Source organism: Ambystoma mexicanum, chromosome 7p (assembly GCF_040938575.1).
Source record: "Ambystoma mexicanum isolate Mex_15411 chromosome 7p, UKY_AmexF1_1, whole genome shotgun sequence".
NCBI classification, from domain to species: domain Eukaryota; kingdom Metazoa; phylum Chordata; class Amphibia; order Caudata; family Ambystomatidae; genus Ambystoma; species Ambystoma mexicanum.
The window spans coordinates 660,497,383-660,514,708 of NC_090939.1; the positions used below are offsets into that span (position 1 = coordinate 660,497,383).

A 17,326-nucleotide genomic window follows, 5' to 3' on the forward strand; every position below is an offset into this window, starting at 1 on the left:
CGAGGAGTGGGCCGCTTGGCGGTACGTAGTGGAGCCACCGCCGAATCCCTTGGAGGCACCATGCTTGCCTCCGGTGCTCCGAAAGGACGGCCTTCGTTGCCGGAGAACACCTAGGGCCCTAGCTGTCTGTGTCTGCCTTGATGGCTTGGAGGGACTCATCCACCGTTTTCCCAAACATGTTGTTCCTGTCGAACGCCATGTCCAACACCTTGGCTTGTACATGGCGGAAATCCGTCGCCTTGAGCCAACCTTGACGTCTAAGGCAAACGCTGTTGCCTAGCTGGCGGAAACCGGTGTCGGCAATGTCCGTTGCCACCGTAATGGCGTGGTCCGACGCCACTTCGCCTTCTTGCAAGATTCCCAGGGCCTCGGCCCTCTTGTCATCCGGTAGGAAGTCCAACAGGGGGGCGATCTTGTACCATAACTCCCTGTCGTAGCGGGCCACGATCGCGAGGGCGTTGGCCACTTAATCGCTGTTGCCGCCGACGAGATAACTCGTCGTCCCATTGCGTCCAGCTTCTTCCCTTCGCCGTCAGGCGGGGAAGTTGACGTTGAGGCCGATGCCCCCCCCCGCTTTCTTCTTGGCCGCTGCTGAGACGACCGAGTCAGGGGTCAGTTGAGCCTTAAAATGGATGGATCTGTCTTCTCTTGTTCGGGGGGCTTCCCGCCGGGACCGGCTCTGGTTCCTCCAGCGAGCCTGGTTCTGGATCCTCCGTCGGTGGTAAGGGCAAACTCGTTCTTATCTCCGAACATAAGGATTGTATTGCCAACAAAATGGCCGCCGAGTTATCCTGCGGCTCCGGAAGCGACGGGTGACTAGGACCCTCGCCGGTGCCGCCGAACTCTCCTCGTCACCCTCGTCGGGATCCCTCCTGTGGGGACGGGCCTCTTCAACGCCCTCGTCGCGGCCCTCTAAGACTTCTACCAGCTCCTCCTAGGATGCTGTGTCCGTGTCCACAATGGCCACCGGCCCTCCCCCCTCTTTTTCCACTGGGGTCTTCACGGGGGTCTTTTCGATGGGTCTGAAAGAGGCTTTCCTCCGCGGAGGCAGGGAGACTCTGGGCCCCGAGGTCGCCTCCACTGGTGTAGCCTCCACAGGCTGTGCCAGGCCTGCTGCGACTCCCTCGATAGAGGCCTTGGCCGGGTGAATCAAGGCCTTCACCACCTTAGGCGTGCTTGAGGCCTTCACCTTGGGGGGAGGGTCACCGCCTCGCTCCCCCTCGGCCGAATCCTTCGAGCTCGACCGGGGCCTCTCCAGAAGCTTACCCGGGTTCTCGGATTTCCTCTTCCCCGAACCAGAGCGTTGGCTCGTGGTTGATGGTGCCGGGGAAGGCGCGCCCTGCCTGGCAGCCGAATAGCCCCGACCGCTCGTCGCTCCCGGTGCCCGCGGACTCGCGGTGCTTTGCCTTCTGGTGGGCCGCCGTCGCCGGGGCGCCCTCACAGGACTTAGAAGACCGCTCGGACTTCTTCTTCTCACCTGACGGACTCCTTCTTTCCAGCCAGTTTGAGAGACGAAGGTGTCGGTCCCTGCTGGTTCGTTCCGACATGTTCCTGCAAAATGCACAGTCCTTCTCCACGTGCGTTTTGTCCTCATGAAGGCAGTAGAGACATTTTGAGTGCTCGTCCTCCTTGAACACATTCTGTAGCTGGCATCCAGGGCAAAACCTGAACAGCTTTCTGGGCGTCGAGCTTCCTTTCTCCTGGGCCATGTTCGGGTAGGCCGCAGAAACTTCTAGAATCCCCCAAGAAGCGTAACTCGACGAAATCTTCACCCTTGAGGGGCGTAGAAAAAAATCCGACACGGATACCCGTTAATCGGATGTAGAGACGGTGGAGCTTGAGGCTCTATTTGACCGAAAAATTAGAAATTCTCTTTGAAAAAGCGCAAAAACGCACCAAAAGCACGAGAGCTAAACACGAGGACTCCCAACACTTGAGCGTGCGGTAAAAATCTGAAGATGGCTGCCAGAGGCGGGTCTTAGGGAGAGGGCAGTCATTGGCTGGGGGCAGTATGACCCAGAGACCAGTGATTGGTTACTACTGAGAAAGACAGATCAGAAACAAAACTGATACTGATTTTTTCTTTACCGAGGATTCCCGGCCTGACGACGGGGAATATTCATGAGCATGTGAATCCATGCCAGACCCCATGCTGGAGAAAAGCTATTAAGATCGGGGGAACTGCAGATGAAATTAACAACAAATTCTCATAAGAGGCTGCAAATAAATACTGAATAATAAGAGATACAAAGGTGATTCCTGCGGCACTCCACGGGATTAGATAAGAAGGAACAAACTGTGACTGTTTGAAACCTACCTTCCAAGAAACAGCAGAATCAGGCATACATTGATTCTGTCATCCCGACCAAACTTTTTAAGAGGGTAGGAAGGATAGCATGGTCCACAAAGTCAAACGGTGCAGACATATCTAACATGACTAGCAGTGACATGGGATCATCAGCATAGCTCAGAATATCGTCCCATACTAAGACTAAAGCTGATTCAGTTCCGTGATAAGAATGGAGACCCGATTGTTGTATATCCAAGATATGGTTTTCCTCAACATATTGCAAGAGCTGTATGGTGGCACTTTTTTCCAAACCTTTGCAATCCAGGATAACCAAGCCATGGGGTGAAAGTTACTCAGTAAGGTACGCCTAGGGTAACCTTCCTTATGAGGGGGAAATGAAAATAGCTTTGGAAGGGGCTGGCATTATTCCCTGTAAAATGAGCAATTGATTCAATCTGTAATAGTGTATGAAAGGATGGACACAAGGCATCTAGAGGCAATGTCTGGCAATAGATCCGGTTTGAATTGAGTCAGTTTAAGATTCTGCAATTGATGTAAAACAGCTACCTCTGTTACTTCCTTAAATTCAAGGAGGAGCATTTGAAGTCATAGATAGAGGTTTCCGTAACTGAGTAAGAAATAATCTCCTTCTGGAGGGTTTTCTGAATAGATTTAATCTTTGATATGAAATCATAATTAAAATCTTTAGCAAGTTGCAGGGATGGAATAGGGTTTTGTAGCATGCAGCTTGAACTGATCAAGGATTTGACTATGGAAAACAACTCCCAAGGCTTACCTATGACTGAGTAAACGTGTTCATGAAAGGTCGAAGACTTGTCCTTCATAGTAGCTTTTTTATAACATTGAAGAGCCTCCTTGATTTGAGATAACAACTGAATGACCCTAAGTCAGCGTCAATGTATTTCTATTTTGCTGGCTTCTTGCTTAATAATTCTCAATTCTGATGTGGACCGTGACATCAATGGTTTACGCAATTTTAAGTTAGTGAGAGGAGATACTAAGAAAGGCTCACTTAAGCAGAGTAAGTCGGGTGGGTCTAATTCCTGAGATGATACTAAGCCAGGCAAAGCTAAAAGTGCACTTTCTGACATAATGATCACTCCAGCGGACTGGGAAGGTGTAAAGCACTCAGGGGTCCAACTGTCTAGCTATAATCGGATATAAGCAATGCCCACCATTATGGGAGGCAGAAGTAGTCAGAGAAGTTAGAGAGCGTGGTGAAACATTAGTTCTGATCATGTAATGGTGTCATGGTTAGAGAGGCATTCATGATATATATTTAAATAACCTGAAATCTAAAATGTATTGTTGTTTAAACCAGTTGAAGCTAAAATATCCTCTCATCTAGCCAAACTTGTTTGGAAGTACCAGGTGGACAGTAACAAAACAAAATATTTGAAGAACCTCTAAAATAACACACTTGGGAAGATTCATCCCATGAGTGAATTGTAAAATTTGAAATTGTAATTCTGTCATGAACTTCAGATCACGCCCCTTTTGGAACTCCTGGTCCTTGTCTCAACGGGGCTTACATTCCGTACTACTTCCAACATGGCCGTCCAGAGCTGAAGTCCTTGCTCGCTCCATGCGCTGAACGCGGCGTGATCTATTTATAGACCACACCTTCCGCGGCTCTGTGCGTCTCAATGCTATTGCAGAGTAACCCAGACGTGTGTTCGTAGCTCGCGGTATCGTTTCCTTTGTCCCAGTGCTATTACCCGCTCCTGTCCCTTTCCTCCTTCCTGGCTCCGAGTATTTCTAGCCTTTCCCAGACTCCCAGATTCCTGGACTACGCGCTCCCGGAACTAAACGCAACCTGGAACCAGACGAGACTCGAGCAGCGCTGTTCAAGACCAGGAGCGTTCGCAAGAAGGCAGCGATTGAAGACACCAGCAAACTCCGGATCCAGGTGAGAAGGGGGGAACTCCTTGACAGTTTGAGACGCCACCCGATCGTACCTAAAAACGAGATGGAAGCCGCCGTGCAGGACTTAATGCTACGCATGCAAGAATTATCAACCGAGGTTCAAAACCTTAAGGCGGAAAACGCCGCGCTCAAACAATTGGTCTTATCCCGGGATTCTGCTACAAAGGAGGGCGCCCTGTTGGGCCGTATTGTTGACAAGTATGATGGTTCCGCAAAAACACTTTGCGGATTCCTGGATTCATGCCTGGTCCACTTTACCTTTAAGCCCTATTATTTCTCGACTCCTAGGGCTAAGGTGGGTTTCATCATATCCTACGCACCTTTCCGGCAACGCCTTAACTTAGGCAACACCCCTTGTTAACTCCGGCGATGCCCTCCTAGACGACTATGATGGGTTCATACAGGGCCTTAAAGGCATGTTTGACCGTCCAGAGCAGGTCTATACTGCCCAAGAACGCTTGCTGGACTTTTAACAGGGCTCCCAAGATATGCTCACTTATGTGTCCAGATTTAAACAATTGGCTAAGGAAGCAGACTGGTCCTCTGAGGCTAGTTTTACCCTGTTCAGGAGAGGCCTAAACGATGAGATCAAGGATGAACTGGCCAGGGTGGCCAGACCAAATTAATTCCAGGCACTAATGGACCTGGCCTTGCAAATAGACTTCCGCATACAGGAAAGGAAGGCTGAAAGGAAGAAATCCAAGGGAAACCCACCCAAGACCTCCTTTGAGAGTACAGCCAGAATGGGCGCAAACCCAAGTCCAGCCCCAGAACCTGAACCCATGCAAATTTGAGCCTTTCGTGGACCCATATCACCTCAAGAAAGATTGAGAAGGATCCATACGGGTGTGTGTATGTATTGTGCTTCAGACAAACATTTGGTGAGGGAATGTCCTCTGGCACCTCCTCGGCGTTCGGGAAACGCCAGCTCCCGATCTTAAATGGAGCAGAGATTCAGGAGAGAGGTGTTTGCTCCACATCAATTCCATCCTTGAACTCTCCTGGACAAAACAGTTTGGTGATACTACAGGCCTTCCTGTCGCCCTCCAAAGACAAGACCTATCCCATTCTGGCCTTGGTGGACCGCGGAGCTATGGGAATTTTCATTGATCAAGACTGGGTGGTTAGTCATCATATTCCGTACGAGACACGAAACACCATGCAGCCGGTGGAAGCAATTGACGGAAGACCCCTCTCTTCAGGACCCATAAGCCTGCAGACTAAAGAGATCCAACTTTCCATAAACCATCATCAAGAGCGGATTACATTCGACATCATTAAGTCAGCCCATTAGCCCATGGTTTTGGGAATGCCCTGGTTACAAAAGCACAATCTGTATATCAATTGTACAGCAGGATCATTATTCCTGGGATCAGAGTTCTGTATGTCCCACTGCCTAACCCTGGACCCCTCCTCGGTAACTTCTAAAGAACCACCAAGAGACCAAGAAACACCACTCATGGTTTCCAATATCATACAAGTTCCGAAGGCCTATCAGGGATATGCTGATGTATTTTCTACTGCCATAGTCCAAGCCTTACCCCCTCACAGGCCCGAAGACTGTGCCATAGATACGGATCCCTCAGCTGTAATTCCCTTCGGCAGAATGTTCATTCTTTCCGAACCCGAGAAAAAGGCCCTTCGGGAATACCTAGACACTAATCTTGAAAACGGCACCATAAGACCCTCGAAATCTCCGGCGGGTGCTTCGTTGTTCTTCGTTCCCAAGAAGGATAACAAGGAACTCAGACCTTGCCTCACTATAGAGGCTTAAATCAATGCACCCTCAAGGATCGGTACCCACTGGCCCTGATCTCGGATATCCTGGAAGCTGTTAGAGGAGCGTAATATTCACCAAATTGGATCTCAGGGGTGCCTACCATTTGATCTGTATCCGGGAAGGAGACGAGTGGAAGATCGCCTTTAGAACACCCTTTGGCCACTATGAGAACCTGGTCATGCCCTTTGGACTAGCCAATCCCCCAGCAGTATTCCAACGTTTTATGGATAGGGTGTTCTCTGATATGTTGTTTCTCTTCGTCCTTGTCTATCAGGACGACATATTGATTTTTTCCAAAGACCCACTGAAGCATGAAGGACATGTTAAGGCAGTTCTACAAAGACTCCGGGAACATCACCTCTTAGCCAAGCCTGAGAAATGTTTGTTTCACGTTACCTCCGTGCACTATCTGGGATTTATCCTTAGTCCAGAGGGGATTGGCCTGGACCCTTCCAAAGTAAAGGCCATTCTCGCCTGGCCTACTCCCACGTCCGTGAAACAAATCCAATCCTTCCTAGGACTAGCCAATTTCTACCGAAAGTTCATAGCCACCTCTTCCGAGATTGTACAACCCATAGCGGCTCTGCTAAAGAAGGACACCCCATTTGTCTGGTCAACATTACAATAAACTGCATTTCAGCGTTTAAAGACCGAGTTCACACAAGCTCCCATTTTGGCTCAACCCAATACAAGTCGACACTTTTTAGTGGAAACAGATGCCTCTAATTACGCTATAGGAGCAGTGTTGAAGCAGAAGCTGGAGGACGATTTTGAACACCCTGTTGCTTATCTTTCAAGAACCTTAACTCCTAGTGAAGCACACTACTCCGTCCTGGAAAAGTAACTCTTAGCCATTCGCCAAGCCGTCACTGAATGGCGACATCTACTTCTGGGAGCCAGACATCCTGTCCAAGTCCGTACTGATCATCGAAACCTTCAGATTCTACAGTCTCTGGAGTGCAGGAACAGTCGTCAGGCACGTTGGGCCTACTTTTTTGCCCAGTATCAGTTCCACATTACCCATGTCCCTGGATCACAGAACCTGATCGCTGATGCCTTGTCTCGTCGTCCTGACTACGTGACCACTGAAGATAAGGCATTTCCTAAAATGTTCTCTCCCACGATCTTCGTAGCCCAAGCAGTTGATCTCCTGGAAGAAGTCCAATCGCAAACTCAATCCTCGGAAATATGGAAGGACATCTCAACACGAAATCACTGGAAATTAAAAGCCAAGGAAGGCTACTTATTCAAGGACAATGCACTACTCATTCCTACACAAAAGTTGCAGCAAAAAATAATAAACCTTTGTCATGACACACTCCATTCCAGGCACGAGGTATCACCAACACCCTCCGTCTTGTACAGAGACAGTTCTGGTGGCCTAAAATGAAGTTTGACGTACAGCAATACATCCAGGCTTGTACAACCTGTGCCCAAAATAAACATGATAACAAAAGACTGGCGGGTCTTCTTCTTCAGCCCACTCTACCCTCTAAACCATGGGAAATCATCGCTACAGACTTCATAGTAGAGTTACCACCTTCCCGAGGTTATACTACCATCAGTGCTCCAGATAAGATTTTGAGGTGGGAGTATTTTACGCATGATTTTTCAAATTGGAGCGTAAATGCAATTTCAAGAGAGTAAAAATTAGTTTTCTCCTCTGCAAGAGAGTAAAACTTATCCAACACATACATTATGGGTATGACCACATTTTAAAAGGGTGCGTGCTTTATTGTGTTGCTCGCTTAGCTGTCACAGATTTGGTCTTTCAGTTGGAAATTCACCATCATGCATAAGAACGCTATGCTGCTGACAAAGGAAATGCTACATTGCCACCTAGTGGTGGGAAGTATGTTTTTTTAATGAATAATTCAAAGCGTACACGGTATGCAGTACAAAATTAAATGGTCCGTATTTGCCATATTTACATGCGTAAAAGGGCAAGATATGCACGTTAACTGGTAGGCTGACTACCATCATGGTCACCATAGATTTGTTTACCCATATGGCCCATTTTACGCCACTGATGAAACTACCCTCCTCTTCAGAGCTAGCTGGAATATTTCTGGAACACATATTCCGACTACATGGGCTTCCTTCCAAGATCATATCTGACCAGGGTCCCCAATACATTTCAAAATTCTGGAATCACCTCTGTCAGGTACTAGGAATCCAACGTGCCCTCTCTTCAGGATATCACCCCCAAACCAACGGAGCCACAGAGCGGTCAAATCAGACCCTGGAACAATACCTCCAATGTTTCACCATCAAGGTTCAGGATGACTGGTCTCTCCTGATACCCGTTGCGGAATTCGCTTACAACAACTCCGAACACTCAGCGCTACAGACCAGCCCCTTTTATTGTAGCCAGGGGTTCCATCCATCGGTCTTACCCTCGGTTCTTCCTTACCCTACACCAGTACCTACTGTTGACTCCTGGATCGAAACTCTTATCAACATTCACCGGGAGGCTAAAGAACACTTAGAGAAAGCCAGATTACAGACCAAAAGGTATGCGTATTCCAAGAGAAGACCAGGTCCTTCCTATACGGTCGGTGACCGAGTTTGGTTGTCATCAAAACTACTCCCCCGACAATTGCGACCAAACAAGCTGGCTCCCCGCTACTATGGTCCATTTCCCATCAAGGAGATTATCAATCCTGTCTCATATCGAATCAAGCTACCCGACTCCTGGAAAAGAATTAATCCAGTATTTCACACATCCCTATTGAAGCCCTACATCCAATCCTCTCGAAAATCCAGTAGACCTCCTCCTCTACTTGTTGACAACCAACTGGAATATGAGGTGTCCCGGATTTGTGACTCCAGGTATAAGCGGGGCCATCTTCAATACCTAGTGGAGTGGAAAGGATATCCTCCTAGCTAAAGGACCTGGGAACCTGTTTCAAATATCAAGGCTCCTCGGTTGCTCAGAAGATTTCACCTAATACACCCGGGCAAACCTGGAGGAAAAGGCCTTCGGAGGAGGCATGCTGTCATGAACTTCAGATCACGCCCCTTTTGGACCTCCTGGTCCTTGTCTCAACGGGGCTTACATTCTGTACTACTTCCAACATGGCCGTCCAGAGCTGAAGCCCTTGCTCGCTCCATGCGCTGAACGCGGCGTGATCTATTTATAGACCACGCCTTCCGCGGCTCCGCACGTCTCAATGCTATTGCAGAGTAGCCCAGACGTCTGTTCGTAGCTCGCGGTATTGTTTCCTTTGTCCCAGTGCTATTACCCGCTCCTGTCCCTTTCCCCCTTCCTGGCTCCGAGCATTTCTAGCCTTTCCCAGACTCCCGGATTCCTGGACTACGCGCTCCCGGAACTAAACGCAATCTGGAACCAGACGAGACTCGAGCAGCGCTGTTCAAGACCAGGAGCATTCGCAAGAAGGCATCACTCGAAGACACCGGCAAGGATCCAGGTGAGAAGGGGGCAACTGCTTGACAAATTCCTCCCCTCTGAGCCTGTCTTTTCACCCATTTTATGGCAAAACCTTCAGGAACAAGATGTAAACCGGCATGGGAGGAGTCTGACATCGAGGTTCTAGAATTATACGAAATGTCTAATTTGTGCCCAAAAATCAAATAGCACATAATAGCTTTATTATTTACTCACCTGGCATCAATTTAAGCAGAAGTAATCACTATCTGATTCTTCATCAGGAAACTGTGAATTCTTTAGATAGCACCTGCATTAGTATTATTTTGCAAATTATTATTCTTGGAAAAGGCTATATTATGTAGTCATATTTTATTCATAAACTTTGTAGCGTTTGGGCAGACCCAGTCACATTTAATGCTTTCCTGTATGCGATTACCCCTGCACCAACCCTATCAGCCTCCTTGGGAGAGTCCTCAGCCACATGTTGACTACAGTGGAGGGAGTCCCTGCTTTAAAATGAGAAGGGAGATGGAGTCCACTCACCTCACATGCACCCTTGACTTCTGTACTACAAGAGAGGGCAGAAGCCATTTACACATCTATTAGAGATTCAAGGAAGGTTTGAAATGCACTTTCTATATTCAGTTCTTGCAAGAGGTTGCAATATATGTGTTTCGCAATGGAAATTGCAAATTGCATTAACCATTTTGTGCATTTATTTTAATTATTTATATTTGTTTCTATTTCTGTCAGAACTTTTCCAAAATCAATAATTTCAAATATACATTTCTATCTACACTTATCAAATATAATATTGTTTTACATGAACTATACAATAAAAGCACCTTAAAAAAACAAATTTACTAAAATCCTGCTCCTCGTCCGACAATAAGCAGAGAATGAGGTCATTCATCAAAATGCAATTGCTAACCTTAGTTTCATTGAATACCATTTTGGCTAGTCTAGATTTCAATTGCTTTTTGGATTTGGCGCCATAGACGATAAAAGTGCAATGTGCAAATAATCAGAATCAGCATTACGAGTCAGGTTTGCTCACTAAAGGCCCCAAGATGCACATGTAGAGCGACCCCAAATACGCATATTCTGTAAACACATGCTTAGTCGTTTCTAACTTGTGAGCACTGCACTCTAACACTTTGAATTTGTAATGCTTAACACGTGGAGTAACACTGGTTTGCATATGCAAAATTCTTCTGTACATTCGGTACTCATTTTTTTGTTAATCTGTTCTTTTCTGGCTTGTATATTTTAAGCAAGGGTGCTATATTGATCAACATGAAGAAAAATAAAGGAAATATGGCAACATATTTGAAATAGTCCTTTAATGTTTTTTAGCAAGTGTGTTCTTCAAGTTTAGAACATGATTGATCAAATAAAGCAACTCTTCGGCTCAAATTCAGCCTGAGCTGAATACTTGACAAATTATTTGGTATTCGTACAAATACTAAATATGCCTTTTGGTACAACGCTACTTAGAGCCAGCTATCATCTTGGGGAACATTTAATTTTTGAATCATTAGAACAAATAACTTACCTATGGTAATATTCTTTTGGATGGATTTCTGGTGGTAATTTGCACACAGATTCCTCATTTTTAGTTTTGGAGCATAGGATTATAGGAGATGCTGCAGTGCCACCCAATAGTGTGAGATAACAGAAGTATATAGAATGTCTAGAATTCAGAGGAGAGAATGTCCCAGAGGGATAAAGACATATCCATTGCCTATAGGGCCTTCTTTTCCTCAATTCCCCCGGATTTGGTTTTGGAATAGAGTTTAGCAAAACACTCAATAGTTGCTGGCATCTTGGCACTGACAGGGTAAACAAAATACAGAAAGAAATTGCTTGGTATAAGGATTCTTTTTAGCTGGAGACAAAAGGAAACCAGATTCACTCTGTAGAAAGAGAAGAAGTGAATTCCCTGAAGTCTGGGTCACGACAGGGAAGGATCAGACACCAAGGTGAGAATAGCAGTAATGAGGAATGGAAAGAAGCACATTATTGAAATAGCAAATAATTTGCTTAGGAAGATAAGGCTATAACAAACGAGGGAGCGGCCTTGTAAAGGGACCAATGAGCAATCCAAATGACTTTCAAATAAATGCTCTCAAAGATTGGTAGCCAGTGGAGAGACGAAAGCATAGAGACAGAGAGACTGCAAGTAAACATCAGCAGACTCCAAAGGCAAGCCAAGAAGCAGACCTATGAAACAGTTCTAAACAACGTCTAACAAAAGACGAAGGGAAGACCCATAACAAAGCCATGATGAGAGATGTGCAGAAACGACAGAAATCTGAAAATCAGAGGGAAGAAAAAGAAGCACCTTATTAAACTGTTCATGGCAAAAAAACAGCTGCTTTGGGAAATGAAGAGACCAGAATGTCATTATTTATTTACCGGTCATTTGTTAGGTGCTTATACAATTAGCAAAACTGTTTCAAGCGCCCACAGGGCAACGGGGTGGGGAAAAGAGAGGTAGACAACGAATTACAAAAATAAATAATTCAATAGTACAAACAAAGTGAGACTAACGGGGAGGGGAGACGAACCTACCATGCCTTGTGAGTGTTCAGAACGTGCACGTGCATGGGGTAGGAGAGTAAGGGATAGGTGCTCAGGTGCTCATGGAGAAGTGCTTGGGTGAAGTGCTAAGAAGAGAAGAACGTAAGTGCAACCTCCTGTGGGGAGGGTGAGCCAAGTAAGTGCAGTAAATAGACTGGCTGTGATGAGAGATGTGGGAGGGTCAGGGCCCCGAGGATACATAAGGGCACTGCACATCAGTCACGCTACTGTATGATTAGCAGGGAAGAGAGGAGCAGAAGGAAGAGGTAAAGAGAAAGGTCTTGAGGCTTTTCCAGAACTTAAGGAGGTCCTGCTCAAGACAGACAGCGAGGGGGAGGCTGTTCCGAAGGCAGGAGCCCGCTGAGGAAAGTGATTGACCACCAGCTCTCTGTTTAGCAAACCGCTTCACACGCAGGGAGTTGGTGCCAGAGTAAGGCAGGAGTCTAGAAGGGGAGTATTTTGTCAGGAAGCGTTGAAGATAGAGTGGTCCCTGGCCCCAGATAGCCTTGAGCTGGAAGCCTAAGTTACATACCGAGGTAACCAGGGTCAGGGCAGATGGTTAGCCATCTGATCCCCAAATACTGGTGCCCTCACTATCAGAACCAATGCCTCACTGGTGGTTAACTTAGGCCAATGTTTGGCCATTTAATGACTGATGGTTCGTTGGCACTTAAACAAGTTTTTCGTTACTCCTAGAGACTGCTCAAACGTGAGCAGGATCTGAGTGTTGCCTGCATAGGGATAGAAACAAAAAACATGTCCATTGATAAGTTGAGCCAAGGGTTGGATGAAAAGGTTATATAAGAGGGGTGAATGGCTGAAACCTAGGGGACAATGCACCATCAAGGCAGAGCATTACTGAGAATGCCCTGTGACAAAGTATTGGAACGGGTCATGCAACCTGCCAATACCAAACTCAGTTAACCAACGTAAGATGATAGCATGATCAATGCTGTTAAATGCTGCTACAAATCAAGATGTATGAGGGAAGAGAGACCATGGGCATCCAAAGAGAGACAAAAAACATCAAGTACTGATAATAAAACAGATTCTGTTCCCCCGGCCAGATGAAAACATACTTGTAACATAGTTAATTCATCAGTATGTTCCAAGAAACTTTGTAATATTTGAGTGACTGAGAATTCTAAAAGCTTACCTACTGTTTAAAGCAAGGAGACAGTTTTTCGGAAACAAAGGGATCCGCTCAAGGCATTTAAAAAAAGGGATTAACATGGCAGACTTCAGTTGAATTCACTAGTATTGTGGGTGGCAGAACACATGATTTCAAGATCCTCCCGGCAATAGGATTCAGTAAGAAGCTTAAGATGGGCTAATAGCAAAGAAATTACACGTTCGGTCATTAACAGGAGGGATAACTAGCCGGGCAGGATAGATCTTTAAAGGAGTGAAACTAAAGGTAGAGGCGAAGTGTGAGTAGTATGGGTCTTGATCTGGGAACGCATTTACATTTTCTTGTTTTATCATCAAATAAAACAGAAAGTGCATCGATTGTGAAGGAAGTTCTTTCATTGCAGGGATCTTGCCTTTTAGCCTATTGTGAGCATAGATGATGTGATTACTAAAAGTAATTTTGATTGATCCGATGTTTTGGTCATCAAAACTGAATGCATTGTGATTTATGGTTTAAAAGATAAGAAGGGGGGACTGGTTGTGACACATACTGACACAGTAGCAATCTTTCTCACCTGTAGGAGAAATTATTAAAATCAGCAATAGCTCTTCTCCAGAGGTTCCTCTCCTCTCCCAATAGGCAGAACAGAGGTAGACTGGCTATAGTGCATACGATTTCAAAACGGGGTGCCATCTATTTGTGAAAATACTTTGTCCACATGAGGGGACAAGTTAGTTTTAATGATGCATGCAAATTCAAATGTTTGGGTGGTTCCTAGCCTTAGAGGCGGGGGTATTTAATGTACGCAACACTATGAAGGACCCATTAATAGACAAGTGCTCTGAAAATAACTAAAAATGTCCTCTTATTATATTCAAGGTGCTGCATGTAGCAGACTCTTTGAAGCTCATGCAATCACCTTTTGATGGAATGTGCACCTTTCTCAATCAATGTTCATAATAGGGATTGGGTTAGTGTAGAAAGAAATTGTTCCCACTAATAAGGTGGAATTTGCAGTTTTCAAAAACAGGAAATATTTAACAGCATAACTGTGGAAAAATAAATGTTGAAGTGGACCCACCGCAGTTACAGTGGTTGTCGTGAGAACGTGACCATCTTTGGTTTGGCAACAGAGACGCTTGCCAAGGCATGGAGAGCAAGGCCATTGTCAATAAAGTCGTTAACATATGTGTTATTAAAAATTACATGACAGCAATATTCACATGCATTAGTCATAATTTTGCATAATATAAATGCACATGTGTTTAAAACCCCAACAGTAACAATTTTAGATGGGCGTACATTACCTTGCATTGCCCCTTGTGCCCAGCCTTCTGGTCCTAAGATCTGGAAAAACAATACGTACAAGCTACAATAAAATCAAAAGAAAGAGCCCAGAGTTAGATGAATTGGTGATTAAAATAAAAACATAATTTTGTTTGTTAGTTTCATATGATTTACTGAATTTCACTTTTTTAAAAAAATGTTCTATCATCTTACAGGCAAGACTGATGTACGAATAAGAGCACTACAGTATAGGTGTCATTAAGTAGATTGTTTTGTTGTTAAAACTGTCTTTATTAAATAGACATCACAAAGACAAGGAATTCCAGAACGATTCTTCCAAAAAGAAACCAAAAGGACACATACCACTGCAGAGTCAAATTAAAGAAACACAAATCTTGGTGTGGCATCCAAATAGCTATATCATTCAGAGCCACAAATGAGGCTCAACCAGCCCCACAACAATTAAATACAGTCTACTGAGGCATCATTAGTGCTGAAAGAAATGTTAGAGGTTCAGGGTGGCTATTCAGCTGGGGGATGTAAATGTGCCTCCAGAATAGGACCACAATGGACAATGGCCCTCATTACGAGGTTGGAGGTAACCATGCCGTATTTAGCGGCATGGTTGCCTCCTTACCGCATACCGGGCCTGGGTTCATCAAATGAGGACTTACAGGGCCATGCCAACCTTGGCGGACCCGGTAATTCCTCGTCCGAGGAACCCGGTCCACATCCCCATTCGAGCCCCCATAGAGCTCAATGGGAATGGGGAAGGAGATAACAACGGGCCCGTTGTTAGCTCCCTGGTCTCCTCGCGGGACCCGGTAAGGACGCCTGGTTTTACCAGGCGCCCATTGCGGGTCCCGCGAGGAGACCTCGTAATAGGGCGGAATGGGTTTACCGGCACCATTATTGGTGCTGGTAAAGCCATTCCGTCAACCTCCTAAAGAGGGCCAATGACTCCATATTCTACTTGGCGTTTCCCCTTATGCCAGTATACAAATAACTGATGTCCAACGTCAATGATGTAACAATTGGCCCAGTCAGAGCTTTCCAGGCTATTGCTCTCACTGGGGAGTTGTCCAAGATGGTTCTAGGGTTCACAACCAATTATGCACCCATGTGTCCCGTTCAACAGGACCCAATCTATTCGGATTGATGTGTGGCGAAAAGAGGACCAATAAGTGTATTGCTTTGTGTTGTCGCGATTCTCTATGCATGACTCGTCACAAATCACCCATTTGACAGTATGCTATGTTTTCTTACAAAACCTTCGATGACTGTTCGTGATTTAATTTGCTGTGTAAAGCTATCAATTTGTACCTCAATTATCATATTAAAATGTCATGCTATTATAGTGGTGCAATCTAGTGCTGCGAGATACACTGGAAATACATTTTCAGCAAACAAGGGCCCATATTCACTTACCGTTACACAGTCTATATTGAATAACAAGAAATTGTGGATCAACAGGATTACACCTCTAGCCCATGAAATATTTATAATTTAACATTTAGTGGACACACTTCTTGTATTACTGGTTTGTCAGGTCAATTACCACATTAACAATATGACGTTGAGGGTATGACAGTGGGCCTCATTACACGGAAGGCGGTAAGGGTTAACGGTCACCGGTAATGGTACCGGTGACCGTTAACCCTTACCGCCTTACTACGAGGTCCCTTTGCGGGTTGGTACTTTAACGCCTGCTTTTTAGCAATTTGCGGTACTGTAATTAGCACCTTCCCCATTCCCATTATGCCCTATGGGGCAAAAATGGGAATGGGGAAGGGCAATGGGGGAAGGGGGAATTACCGCCCCGCCAACCTTGGAATAGGGCGGTAATTCCCCTTTCCTCCAAGGCAGTGCCGGTACTTTACCGGCATGGACCAAGGTGCCAATAGCACCTTGGTCCACCGCCTACCGTGTATTGAGGCCCAGTACCTTACGCTGCCTTACGTTGCCTAACCTTATTAAGAAGGCCTCTAACATTCCATGTTATCATATTTCCTTGCTTTATCCGCTTTCTGGTTGACATCTTTAGACACCACTGTAGATATATTATACCAGAATAGTTGCTTCATATTTCGTACTAGGCATTCACATCCCCTAACATTACCTTCCTGTAGTTATGGGCAACGCTGCTGGGAAGCCCCAAGCGAGGACAGATAACTGCTGCCCCATGGCAGCAGGCCCAAGAGGGGCAGCACCATCCCCCCTGGCAGAGCTCCACTCTCTCCCCCAACAGCAAGGAGACACGTAGTCTCCGTTTTGCTAAGTGCAGGAAGGGTGAGGTGTGAAAGAACACCTCAACCTTCCACAATAACAAATGGGTGCTAAGCACCCAGGGGAAGCAAGATCAGCCAGGCAGGGGAACAACAAAGATGAGCCCCCCATGGGGCTCAGACAGTCGGCTGCAAGCCGGCCTGGGGGCTGGCTCCACAGCCCCCACAGATACACTATAAAGACCCAGGGGCAGCCCTGGGTCCTATATAAGTATCTGCTTTCAGCTCAGAAATACACAAGCTGTTTGTGGACCCTGCACAGGGACCCAAACAGCCAGAGAGTTCGCTGTGTACTCAGCGTCTCTCTCTTTTTCTTTTCCGCAAACCCTCCCAACCTAGAAAAAGGGAGAAGAAAAAAGGAAGGAAAAGCAGGACACTGTACGGTGACCACAACAAGTCGTGGGACAAAGAAGGCGACACAGACCTGAGGGGGTAACCTCAGGACCCGATGCCCAAATGTAATATATGATTACTGATATGTAAATATTGTTTATTTCCATAACCATATCTGTAACAATAAAGACCTACAGCCTTTTATTGCCAACACTGTTGTGGTGTAATAATTTGTGGTGAGGGAGGGGGTCAAGGAGACACGCGCCAACACCCCAACACAACAAAGGTAAGGTTGCCT

At 46.0% G+C, this 17,326-nt stretch overlaps 1 protein-coding gene across 2 annotated transcripts in view; it reads right to left on the bottom strand.

The window, feature by feature from the left end:
* Positions 1-17,326, bottom strand: part of RFX8 (regulatory factor X8) — a 1,087,262-nt gene that overhangs the window by 690,218 nt on the left and 379,718 nt on the right. For both annotated transcript variants that reach the window (XM_069636724.1, XM_069636725.1), the window contains exon 3: positions 14,431-14,492. In XM_069636724.1, coding sequence (XP_069492825.1) covers positions 14,431-14,492 — 62 coding nt within the window. The remainder of the gene's footprint in view (positions 1-14,430; positions 14,493-17,326) is intronic.